The sequence below is a fragment of the Phasianus colchicus genome, chromosome 1, assembly GCF_987193195.1.
Source record: "Phasianus colchicus chromosome 1, bPhaCol1.hap1.1, whole genome shotgun sequence".
Taxonomy (NCBI): Eukaryota; Metazoa; Chordata; class Aves; order Galliformes; family Phasianidae; genus Phasianus; species Phasianus colchicus.
The window spans coordinates 169,173,582-169,186,317 of record NC_143436.1 but is presented as its reverse complement, the minus strand read 5'-3'; the positions used below and the strand labels follow the sequence as shown (position 1 = coordinate 169,186,317).

The 12,736-nt window shown below is 36.2% G+C and overlaps 1 protein-coding gene across 7 annotated transcripts in view; it reads left to right on the top strand.

The window, feature by feature from the left end:
• The window catches only part of ZC3H13 (zinc finger CCCH-type containing 13), a 45,195-nt gene that overhangs the window by 1,416 nt on the left and 31,043 nt on the right, over positions 1-12,736 (top strand). For 3 of the 7 annotated variants that reach the window (XM_090131633.1, XM_031615859.2, XM_031615862.2), the window contains exons 2-4: positions 4,596-4,718; positions 5,148-5,257; positions 10,502-10,613. The exons of 1 other annotated variant lie outside the window; for it this stretch is intronic. In XM_090131633.1, coding sequence (XP_089987759.1) covers positions 4,602-4,718; positions 5,148-5,257; positions 10,502-10,613 — 339 coding nt within the window. In that variant the 5' untranslated portion in view covers positions 4,596-4,601. Of the gene's footprint in view, positions 1-4,592; positions 4,719-5,147; positions 5,258-10,501; positions 10,614-12,736 lie in introns of all 7 variants that reach the window. 3 more of the 7 variants (XM_031615861.2, XM_031615860.2, XM_031615858.2) reach the window with 1 other exon arrangement.

Below are 12,736 nucleotides of genomic sequence, written 5' to 3'. Positions count from 1 at the left end.
ATTGGTTGTCAGTGATTTAATTTTTCCTGGAGTATTGCAATTAGTTTGTTTCTTAAGTTCTGTTAGATTTTAACTTCTAAAATTTGATGGTTACTTTGAATGGGTGTTATTTACTGCTTCACAGGTAGGGTGTTGATGATGTTCAGGCTGTGTGTGGTGTGCACATATGCATGCATGGATGTTGCCATACTTGATACCAATGGCGTGGACTTTAAAGGAGACTTCATCTCCTTACAGTTATTGTGAACTTTGCTTTTGCTGTGTTATTTCTCAGTTACTAGTTTACTTGTAGAAGCAGGATTGATGCTTGCAGAGGACTGGATTAGGGTTTTCTAACAGGAAAAAAAGCACTTGTTTGTGGCTTGTGTGATATCAGACTTCTATTGAACAAAAGTATTAAGTAAAAGTAGTAAGACTTCCAAAGGTAGGAGTGCTCATAGTAAACAGAATCTTGCTGAATATTGTGTCAATCATATTACACTTCAGTGATTTCAGTTACTTATTGCCTCCATAGCTATACTAAAATCTAGTTACATTTAGGTATAGGATGTTACTTTATAAATATATATTTTACTCCAAATTACATTACAGATAGTGAGAAACAATTTGTTACTGACATTCTGGTGGAGTTACTCCCTTCAAGAATAACACTGGCGTATCTATAAGTGAACAAGTTGTTATAGTGAACGTACAGTGAAACAGTCCAGCAAATACTATTCCTGTATGGACAGGTAATGATTTATGGTTGTTACAATTAAAACCTTAATGGAATTAAAGAGATCAACTTTATACTCCTAAATCAGCATCTTAGTTTTTTTTTGTTATGGAAGTTAATATATTTGTTAATGGTAAGAAACTGTTACAGAATTTGCAGACACTTCACAAACCCTAAGGAAGTTTAATCATGGAATGTCATGTAGGTGAAATGGGGAATTAGATATATTTCCATTTAGAAACTTAAATCATTGTGATAATTATTTGAAATATTGTACAGGAAATCTGGATGCTTAAGGCCCAGCCTATACCAGTGCTCAGTGTTGTGTGAACCCCTGGTCAGTTCAGCTGCAGAATTGGATGGAAAGGGAAATAATGGGTCAGGACTTGTCATCAGTGCGGGGTGGGCAGCAGGGCTGTGATGGTAAAGCGGTGCGAGATGGATGTGAAGGGGTGAGCAAGCTGTGGGAATTCTTATTGGATGTTTAATCTCAGTTATCCATTAATTTGCCATTAGAAGAATCTGGAAACGTTTTACTTAAGCTTTCTGTTCCTTTCCCCTCGTAATACTTGTCTGTGAGAAAGGGGAACCAAGGGGACAACATGCTTGTCAGTAATATAAAGCTGCCATTTTGCATCTAGAATGTCAAATACAGCATTATTTTAGTGATCTTTGCTTATCTGCCCTGCTTGGTCTTGGGGGAAATGAGAACAGGAGTGACTGCATACTCAGATACATCCTCCCACATGTGATGTGCATCTTTCAGTGTGTGGATATTGTTCAGTTTGTCTCTGAATTACATGCCTGGACTCTAACTCTGCCTCTTGTGTCACAGCTCTGTTCTCTGACAAGGGAATTCTCACCATGCAGTTTTGGCTGCAGGAGTGAAACCCTCGTGTGGTAGATAATGTGTGATAGATAATCTGTATACAGAAAGCAATGTGCTGTGCAGTCCCAACATGCTGTTTTTATTTGCTTAAAATTATTTCTCATGAAGTAGCTCTTCCGTTTGGAAATCATACAGTTATAATAGGAAATCAGTGGGTGTGGGGCAGAGCTTAAAGGGTAGAATTGACAGGATGCTATCTGTATTTTATTTTCACATTCCGAGTGTTTATTTGTTTGAAAAGCAGTTGGTTGTTGTATTTTTCTTTCCCCAAACCTTAGAAGACTCAGGGTTGGATGGTGTTTTCTTAATTCCCTTTTAGGTATTGGCCTAAGTTTGGTGAAGTTTGTAGTTGGAATGAAATTATCCATTTGGTTACAGTGATACTGTCCCCTCCTTCCTTTTCTTATTTAGAACTATTCTTTTAGACCTAGACCTCATCATTTTCTATAGAGATGAATTCCAAGAAGGTATTGATTGCTGGGTAAAGGGTAACATGGTGGTGTTTGTTGATTTTGGGTGGTTTTTTTTTTTTTTTTTTCTTTTTTTTTAATGTATTTTGCCTCTGATTTATTTGGGAATAAAAAGATATTCAAATTTGGAGGCAAAATGATTGCAAATTTGTTGTATTTGTATCCTGCTCTCATGTCACTGTGCTGTACTTATGTATTAGGTGCACTCATTTTATCTGTCCTTCATGTGTTGAACCCCCTGCCATTGCTGGTGCCGTTCTTCTAACCCTTTTTGTTTCAGATATGGCTCTTTTTACTGTAACCATTAAAACCGAGTTCAATATTTGGAACCTGATTGTCTTAATAAAAATGCTTTTGCATACATCAGTATATTTTTGTATCCTATATTCAAGAGTAGCTGCATGGAACTTTACAAATTCAGTGGGTTTGTGGGTTTTGTTTTTTTGCTAAAATACAGAGTGGAACAGTCCTGAAACAGGATGGTGCTCAGCTAGCCTAGAGGTGATGTTTGCTTTCTAACTTCAATGATTTATCCTATCAGACTTTGTAACTACTGCTGCACATTGAGCTGTCCACAATGACTCCTAATTATTTTTTTCTCAGAAGACTGGACTAATTTGAACTCATCAAGTGTTTAGATAAAATCATTTCTTCTTGTGTGCATTACATTGTATTTAATTGCATTTCATCTGTTGTTGTATTACTCGATTTTCTAACTCTATTAGATCTTTCTGGAAATCTCTCTCCTCCACAATTTTTACTAACCCAAATAATTTCCTACTACCGGTGAATTCTCCAGTTTCACTGTCTGCTTCCATCCTCTAGAGCACTAATTAATGTTAGCCATTGTTTTTAATGTCTGGTATACACCACGTGGTTGTCTTTCGCTGAGTCTTGGTTATCTGAGCCTCGCTTGGGAGATGGCCTTCAGATCACCAATGGCTCAGAGGAGGAGTTACTAGAGCTGAGCTGGGGAATGGCTCAAGTGCAAGTACACGGCATTGGCTTCTTTCTGTTGTGTATAAAGGAGCTGAAGCACTCACTAAGAGCTTATTTCCTTCATAGAAAGCGCACCGATGTCAGACCAATAAGTGAGGTCTCATCACTGAATTCACAGTGGGATTCAGAGAATGAATTTCCACCAGGGTACAAGGAAAATAAGAATAGGTATTATCAAAGTGCCAGTTGTAAAAATTTAGGCTACAGTGGTGTTATATTTTGTATACATACATATTTATCATCGATTCCTTTTGCTGTAGAATGGAAGCTTACAGTCTGAATGCTATGGGAGCACATGCTGATCGGACTAGTGATGTTTGGTACTAATCCAGTCTGCTGGGGGCTAGATTAAATATCTATTCTTCTGGTTGTGTGAATGAGCTTTTTGTCATTTGTGGCTCATGTTTGGGTATTAGAAATTAGCTACTGTGTGTGTGCATTGAACAGAATAACACAAGGATAAGGACAGAAAGGTAGGAGATCAGTGTTTGGCTAATCATTCTATACTGACTACTGAGCTCCAGAATGGAAGTTGCTGTACAGTGGGTGGGTTTTTGAGTGGTATTTCAATTGCTCTGCAGCTGACAGGCTTTCCCAAATTGGTTGTTTTTTTTGGTGTTTTTTTTTTGTTTTTTTTTTTTTGTTTTTTTTTTTTTGGTGCAGATTGGGAGCACTTAAAGAATGGACAATAGTTGTTAGAGCCCATTTTGCCCTTTTGGTACAGTCCATCCAGAAGTGCCCAATATCATGCTTTCTTTTTATATTGTTTTGTTTCTGTATTCAGTAACTCCTTTCTTTATCAGGTAAGATAAGTTGTGAGTTATTGTTTGTCAAACTTGCACTGTATTTGCTTCAAAATCTGTTTTTAATGAAAATTAGTTATTACTTTATAAGCTTAAGAATTGTATTGCAGCATGGTTGGTTTTTATTTTCAATACTCGGCCAGTCCCAAATAGTTGTACGGTACAAACCAGTAATAAATACAGAGTATGGATGCTCTCAGGATGGTTTCCAGTAGGTTCTCATATGTAACAATGAAAAAACAAGAGGAAAAAGAAGAAATGGAACTCTCATTTTTAGATGCATTTCTGAAAATGGGAGTTTTTAGTGGGCAGAATCTGTTTCTGAGAGACTGGTGAAGTAACGGCAAAAGATTTTTTTCACTTGAAGTCACTTGAACTGTTGCACAAAGGTACATGACCAAGAATCTGTGCAGTGTATTGTTTGCTACTGAAATGAATAATGCTGTATGATCTTTCCTGGAGGGAAGCTGAAGAATCCAAAGCAGTTCATAAAATAAAGTAAAAATTTGTCATTACCGCTGTTTTATTGACTAGTTTGAAACAGAAGCATTCCTTGTAATTAAAGACATTTCACTCATTTATGACTTTTTTTTATTTCTTCATCACCTCTGCAGCAACTCTTGCAATGTATATCATACTATTTTGTTTATGTGAGTTCAGTGTCCATAGCCCCAAACTGAAGGATTTTACAGTTTTGCTTTCTTTTTTGGTTGAAGTAGTACAAAATGTCAAAAATTAGAAGGAAGGTCACAGTGGAAAATACCAAGACCATATCCGATAGCACATCCAGAAGACCCAGTGTGTTTGAAAGGCTTGGACCCAGCACTGGAAGTACTGCAGAGGTGAGTTGTGAAAACATTCTTCTTTTCCTCCCCGCCCCGGCATCTTCTTTTCCAGGATTTAGATGGTGGGAAAGAGTAGCTCACAAGTGCCAAATGTCACAGATGTTAGTAAAGGTGAAAAGAACTCCTTAACGCGTGGGTGTACAAAATCCTAGTGCTAGAACTTTCACATTACGTGTGTTGTCCCATCTTCTGGAGAAGAGCAGTAGTACTGTACTTTTTAATACTATTTCCACCAACTTAAATTTTGCTCTGCCAAACCTGATGCTCATTGTTGATTTTTTTTTTTTTTAGAGTTATATTACTGATAGACAGAAATTACAGATAAGTGGGAGTTAATGTGGAGTCATTTGTTTGTTCTGCCACACTCACACCAATGGTATTTCCAGAAATGAGTGTGAAATTCACCCAGTGATGTCTGTCTCTTAGACACAGTGCCGTAACTGGCTGAAGACTGGCAACTGCCTCTATGGGAACACATGTAGATTCGTACATGGCCCTTCACCACGAGGTAAAGGCTATAGCAGCAGTTATAGAAGGTAAATCAAGAACTCACTTTGAATTCTTCACATGCTGTAGGAAAATAGCTTTTACGACTATGTCTTTTGTTTTTGTCTTTAAATAATGAAATGCTGTGGTGTGCCTAATGGTATGTTTTAGCAGTAACCAATTGTATTGTGAAGCTGCTCAAAGCAATTGATTTGGCAGTCTGCAGTGTGTTTTCCCAAGATTTTTGTGTGCATGCAGCTTTACAAAATGGAGTCCAGTGAATACAGATTAACTTCTTGGATTACTGGAAGTAGGAAAATCAAGTACCTTAATGCATTATTTTTTTTTTGACTGTAGCATCACTGCAGCTTCTGATATGCCTTTCTGTCCTTTACTGACACGTCGTGTTGTAACTACTTACAACAGTAATCTCATACTTGTAACCCTTCTGCTTTCACTACCTTGTCTCATAAGTAAGGTATTTCTCTGTCCTTTCTCTACAGCAACGACTCTTCAAAACAGAATTTTGTGACTTTATCAGATATTGGACAAATAGAGCAAGAGAGGAAATTGTACTTTTTTCCCCACTGTCCTTTGTGTGGTGCAACACTGTATGCTTGTTTAACAAATTCAATGTTAGTAATAAATTTTACTATTGTCATTACAAAGGACCGAAAAGATAGCATAGTTTTCTCATTAGTATCCCTTTATATGAAGGCTTCACATTTTACAAATGACTGTTTCCTGATGCTGCAGTAATGTCAGTGTCACCTGTAGTTTATGGATAGGGGCACTGAAGCATCAAAATGTAAAGCGACATGGTGAAGGTCAAACAGGAGGGCTGGCAGGAGGTTCTGGTTCTGTTTCCTGTTCCTGTGCCACACTCTCAGGACGGCTTTAACTTTGCTTATTTGATCCCCCTTTGCTTCTAAGGTGGTAGCAGCTGAGATACAAAATATGTCAGTAAGCTTAATGTTTCTTTCAGTGTATGAAAGATCTTATTCTGTTCTGCACAGAACATTCCAAATGTGGGGAAAAATGTGTGACTTACTGGTAGAGAGAAGTTTAAAAACTTGAGTGTAGTACGTCACTTTCTCCTTGCTTTCAAGTATTTGGAACACGCAGTGTGTGATTCTGCTTGGTCATTTGAAGAGCAGTCATGTTTCTTTTAATAACTAAAGCTTTGTTTCTACTTCACTGTCACCACTAACACTTAGAATAATGCTGATTTATTACTAAATTTTTCTTCCTGTTAGAATATTAAAAAGGTCAAAGGGCAGATCTTGCTTTTCATTTGCCTGATACATTTGGCATTCAGCATTTAATAAATATGTTTTGAAAAAAGAAACACCTTACAAGAACAACAAAAAGAAAGAGGCAAACCCCCTACCCTCCCACCAAAAAAAAACAAATGAGAAAAGCACTTTTCAGAAGTTTCTCTTGATAACTCTTGGCCAGGCACAGAAAAAAGCTGTTTCACTTGCCTAATAAAAATGTTGTTATTTTTATGCTATTTAACATTTTACAATTTTTTACAAATGTTGTACAGATATTTTAAATGCTATCTATTGGCTCTGTGGAAGTCAAGCTAATGCTGATTCCACGTCAGTTCAGTTTAAGCAGTATCTGTGTTCAGGTACCTGGAGCATATTGGTGCTGTGACTGCAAGCATTCAGCCTTCTCTGCTGGTGAAGTCTTTTGTCTGGTTTGCAGACAGTTTGGCTGGACGCAGCACATTGTACTTGCCTTTCTGTCTTGCTCCTCCTATTTCATACCTGCCTGAAGAAAGTCTCATTGTTAATGGTTTTATCTGACCATAATGCCTCCTGTAGTTCAGAGCATTACCAGACAGTAGGAAAACATGTCTCTGAAGTATAAAAAAAAGCCTCTTAAAGTGAGCATGCATACGCTTTCAGCATTAATGCTGCTGCTTGCAGCATGAGTTTTCATCTTTCTGTTAAAAACAGCCAGAATATTTTTGCTTATAAGGCTTTCCTGATAAGCTTAAGAATGCAGTAATAGAGCTTCCTGTCTTCCAGGCATTTAAGTAAGGAGAAACCAATAAGGAAAGACGTGAATGTAAATAAACTTTCCCATGAGGAATTTTGCCCTCTTTCTCATCTAACTGGCTTTTTGTTACTTGTTTGGCAGCTTTCCTGTTTCTTACGGCATTGTTAGGATCAGTGATTTTGTAGTGCTTTTCTCTTGCCTGCCTGAACTTCTGCAGTCTGAATCCTTACTCTAGATTTAAAAAACAAACTGAAACTCCAGTAATAGTAGATTTAAAAAAAAAGTATGGATTTTGAAAATTCAAACGTTGTTGTACAGGAGACTGAAAGCAGGATGTCTAATGAGATTCAGTTATGTATGTTATGTACTAATCTGCCTATACATAACCATGTACATACATACACCCCCTATTTTCTCTTCTAGTGGTACTGTAATGTGTGCCTGTTCTAGGGGGCTGTTCCTGGCACTGGAAGAATATGCAAAACTTAAGTTTCCTAACCAATCTGCTCTGTCTAGAAAACTGAACTGTTGCAGGAAGTAGTGATGTTCAAATCATTTACCAGCTTGACATTTGAAATGATGAAATTCAGCATTTGAAATATGGGCCCCACACAGAGTGCTTTCATTAGAGATATTTTTTCCCACTTAACAGTTTTCTTTCAGTGTACAGTGGTAATACTGTGGAACCATTTATGTGAAGGGTTCTACCAGTTGCGCTGTAGACTTGTGATGTTAAACTGTAGAATAAAATGGTATCTTCCTGTTGAAACTCAGCAGTGTGTATTAGTTGGAATAACAGAAACCCCCCTTTGAAAGGGAGAAAAACAATGTGCAGGAAGGAGGCCATTTCTTAAAATTAAACTTGTGATGCACCCGATGGCAAAATTAGCCAGCTGACCAACTTGTTTTCTGTTCATTAAACCAGAATATCTGAAAACAGTCACAACTTCCAGAGTAACTACTTCTTCAATAAAACGAGACTGAAAATTTCTTAAACTTTTGTCTCTTTTATGTTATGATGTTTCGTGGAGGGAAGTGTGCAGAACAACTGGTTGATTACCTTCAGTCCAGTGTTCTCCTAGAGCTGAAAAAATAAATTATAATAATAAGAAGAAAGATGCCAACCAACCAAGCAGACAAAAAACAAGCAGAAGAGCACAACAACAAAACCCTGAGGCTGTAACATTTTTCTTTCCTGTGATGTCCTGATGACTTTTGTAATCTTAAAGCTAGTCTGAATACTCTTAATAAGCTAAGCTCTTTCTCCCCCCCCCCCCCCCCCCTCCTTTCCACATGGGAAAAGGTATTCAGGTTGAAATAACTTCATTTTTTCCCCACTCCAAATAAAAAAAAGTAAAAACAAATCAGAATTATATATAAAATGAAGTATTATATGTATCTAGAGAGTGTGTGAACTACATTCAATGCAAGTTCTGCTTTCTCCTTCAGCCATCAGGTTTTCCTGAGAATTACTGTCCTTAAGAAACAATATTAGAAGTATACCATCTATAATCTCTTTTGTGTTTTAAATTAATGTTCAGTTCTGTAAATCTGGATCTTTTGTTCCATACCTGATGTACCATTAAAAAATTAAGCTTTGAATTGCCACTTTAATGTTGGAAGATGGTTTGGAATGCTTCAGAGAATTTTGGTAGTACAAAGGAATTCTGTTCCTAAAATGAGAGGGGAAAAAAAAGTACCTTGAATTATGACTTTCACAGAAATCAGATACTTTAGAGATTATATAGTTTTGCACTCAGGGAAACTAACTTGTTTGTAATTGTATGCTGAGTATTTTTTTTTGTTCCTTGTTAGTGCTGAAAGAAGCAGCACGCTAGTTTTATATCTTTCCTCTAATACTGAGTGATCTTATTTACAACTGCATGATGAATTAAATGCATTTAGTGACCAGAACAGTCATTGGTCTTTTTCTTCTTAGATCTTAGGACACTTAACCTTGTAATGCTGTTTAAAGAATTAAATACAGATAACATTGCAAAGGAGGCAAATGGAAGCAAATTACTGTGTTTCAAATGAGCACAGGTTGAAAATGAAATCTTACTAATTTAAATATTTTTATATGCATAAGCTGAGGGAGAAACTTTACCAATTATATATTGCATGTCAGAAGAGGTGTGGGAGAAACAACTATTTTTAAAGGGAAACTAATTCAGACTGGAAAAAAAAGCAAATGCAATTTTTTAAAATACAAATATTAGGTATAACTTCTAATCAGCTAAAATAGCATTTGTAGATCTTTATTACTTTAATGTAAATGCTTAGTTACACATCCAGTACTTTCATACAACCATTTCACAGAAGTATATGTAATTAAAGCTAATAGCCATCACAGAAGTGCCAAACTCAGTATCAAGCTAGATTTGTATGAAGGGGAAATTTTCTTCAACTGAAAGATCATCTGAAGGAGCTGCTATGTCCCCTTTGCCTTAGAAATTGTTAAACACAAGAATTGTTCTCCTTCAACCAATGGGGGATAAATCAACTTTTAAATCTATAGTAGGAAGTGATAAAATAGTAAGGATAGCTTGAGAAATACAGAGTATCTACTCTCCCTTTCCTCATCACAGTATTGCCTTTAACAGAAAATACACAGTTGTATGACTGGTAGAGTTCATCCGATATTTTAAAACTAAATAATAAAAGAATTATATTATTGCAAGATGGAGAACAGAGGAGGCCTCCAAGAGTATTTCTCTGGTATGTGGCCTTGTGATAGCCATTCTTTGGTAGCACTCTGACCAAGGTCATGGGTGGATGGCAGATAGGTCAGATGATCAGCACTTATGGACTAGCATCTGTGTTTGGAGTTGTGCTTCTATGTGACTAGCTGCTGTTCTTCAGTAATTTGCTTCTGCAATGATTACATTATGTATTTATACAGATCAACATAGCTTAGAATATGGAGGAGGCTAAAGACATTTGAAAAGACACAATCTGAATTATGGTGAAACACATTTGCATGACGATCAGAAAAAATAGATTTGTTGGTGCTAGGATCACCTGTAGCTGATGTACAGTAGTCACTGAGCCATGACACAGTGCCATATGTGCATACAATTAAATCTGTCTTGGTGTTCTGAAAGAGGGTTTTTTTTTTTTTAATGCTTAAGCCCATTAGAACTGAATAATGTGTTTTCATCCTCATCGCTTCTATTGAGAGATTTAGATCTCTCTATACATACTAATAACAAATATAATTAAGATTGAATTCCTTTTAAAATAATCCCACAGAACTGGTTACATGAAGTTTCTGTATTATACAGGTCACCAGAAAGGCCTACTGGAGATCTCCGGGAAAGAATGAAGAACAAACGTCAAGATGTTGAGGCTGAGCCACAGAAACGAAGTACAGAGGAATCGTCCTCTCCTGTTAGGGTAAGAATGGAGTTTGCAGAGCTCCAGAATCCCTCAGTAGCAATTGGGCAGTGCGTCCTAGAAACCTGTTTGCGGTGACTTGTAATATTTGAAATGTTTAACAAATAGCTCATTTTGTACAATAGCACGCGGCATATTTCAATGTCAAGTGTCTTAACAGTTGTACTACTTTGCAGTTTTTTTTAGCATTTTTTGATCTATTGGTTCCCAACGATTTTATAAATCCCACAGACTAAATTAGGTTGTAAATACTGATAAACCAGTATTTAATAACAGTGCAGATTCTTTAATATTTCCAAGAAAACATATTAACTGTTATTTGAATCATCCATTGTTTTTTCCCCTGACATTTATTGATATCCATTGTTTACATGCATCCCTACTCCAGTTGTTCATCTCAAATTTGCTTTTGATGAGACAATGCAGTTACTGTTGTGCTGGTTCATTTCATCTTCCTCCTCACACATTCATCAGCCATCTCAACTGCTCACTTTTGGGTTTTGCAACAAGTTAATTCATCATCACTCTCATTTTCTATGCATCTTTCTGCAAACAACCCCCTACAATATCAGAACTTACTTCAAAATTGTTAACTATTTCTGCACTGATGTTACAAATAGGGGCAGAACTGGTAGCATTTATCCTGAAGCCTCTGTAACAATAGCATCAGTGTATTCTTGCATTATGTTTTTTAAGACTAATTTCATATAGATACTGGTTAAAAAATTTTCTTTATGAAAAATCAGTTTTGCTTCTGCAGGTATTAACACCTTTTTTTTTTTTTTCTCTGGGTCTGTTCCTACATGCTGTGTACAATGAATTTTTCTATGAGGTGTAAATAAATCAACAGCAGCTGCTATAATTAAATTAACAGAATGGCTTATCTTCCAATCATGTTTTCAGTTGCTGTTAATTTGTGTAAACTTTCAGTCTTTTTATTCTTTTACTTAAATGTGTTTCTTTTATTTTCTGATAGTTTGAATAAACTGTTTAGTTATTAAGCACATGGTTGGTGGGAAAAGTGTTTTTTTTTTTTTCCAACCATTATTAAAAATTTACTGTAACTTCTCTCTTGGTACAACTCTTAATTTTGATGTAATTCTTGCTTTTGATTAGTTAACTGTTTTTTTTATAGTATTCTATTCATGCGATAATAAAATACTCTTAATGAACTAAACCCCAAATAAAGGTGAACTGGAATCAAAAGGAGTTTGAGAATTAGTGGATCTGTTAAATACCGAGGAGTTGTTCACAGGTGTTAAGAACACTGCAGAGAAATATGCTTCAATCTTATAAAACACAAGGCTGAGGAAACTACTGAATTTTTATATTAATGGCACAGAGGCAACGGTGGAAAATAAGAGATCCAAAGAAAATGTTCAGGAGAAAATAGATGCAGAGAGATAGTCATCAAGAGTTGCATTGCAGAGAACCAGGATGTCCAAAAGAACAGAAGACTGAAGTGACTGAACTGCTTACAAAATTCTTGCTCCATCACTAGAATCGTTGTTATGGTGGAGATCTAGCCATTGACATTTTCATCTCTTACTAAAGCTTCTTAATTTTTCTTGGAAGTAATGGAAGGTAGCTTGCTCCATAAAAAGTTTCATAATTATGTGGTTTATTTTTCTTTATTTAAAAAGAAGAAAGAGCGTTGTTCCTGCAGTCAAAATTTGCGTTTCGCTGATCTGCTAGCATTGAAACTTGAACAGAGAATAGTGGCTAAAAGAGAACTGGTATAAATGAAATCTTAAATAGCTTCTTTTGAAACAAAGCTTTTGAAGACTAGATCGAAGAATAATAAATCCAGTATTGCCAAATATAAAAGCCAGCTAAGGGGAAAAATTCAGATCAATTTCAAATGATGAAGTTACAGAGGGCGCAATTATGCTTCACCTAAAGAGCAAGTACTTTAAGAATGTGGAAAAAAATGTTGGGCATCCCAAATGTCAAACTTTGCAGAAGATATGGAAACGCTAACTGAAATTAATAAAGTCTGAGGAACACCATAGGGAATGGGGAAAAATTTTTGGCAGTACAATGGCGGATGAAACGTGGTATTGGCGAGTGCCATGCAGTGCACAGCAAGGGAAGTATTTAATACAAAGAAGTCATGAATAAAT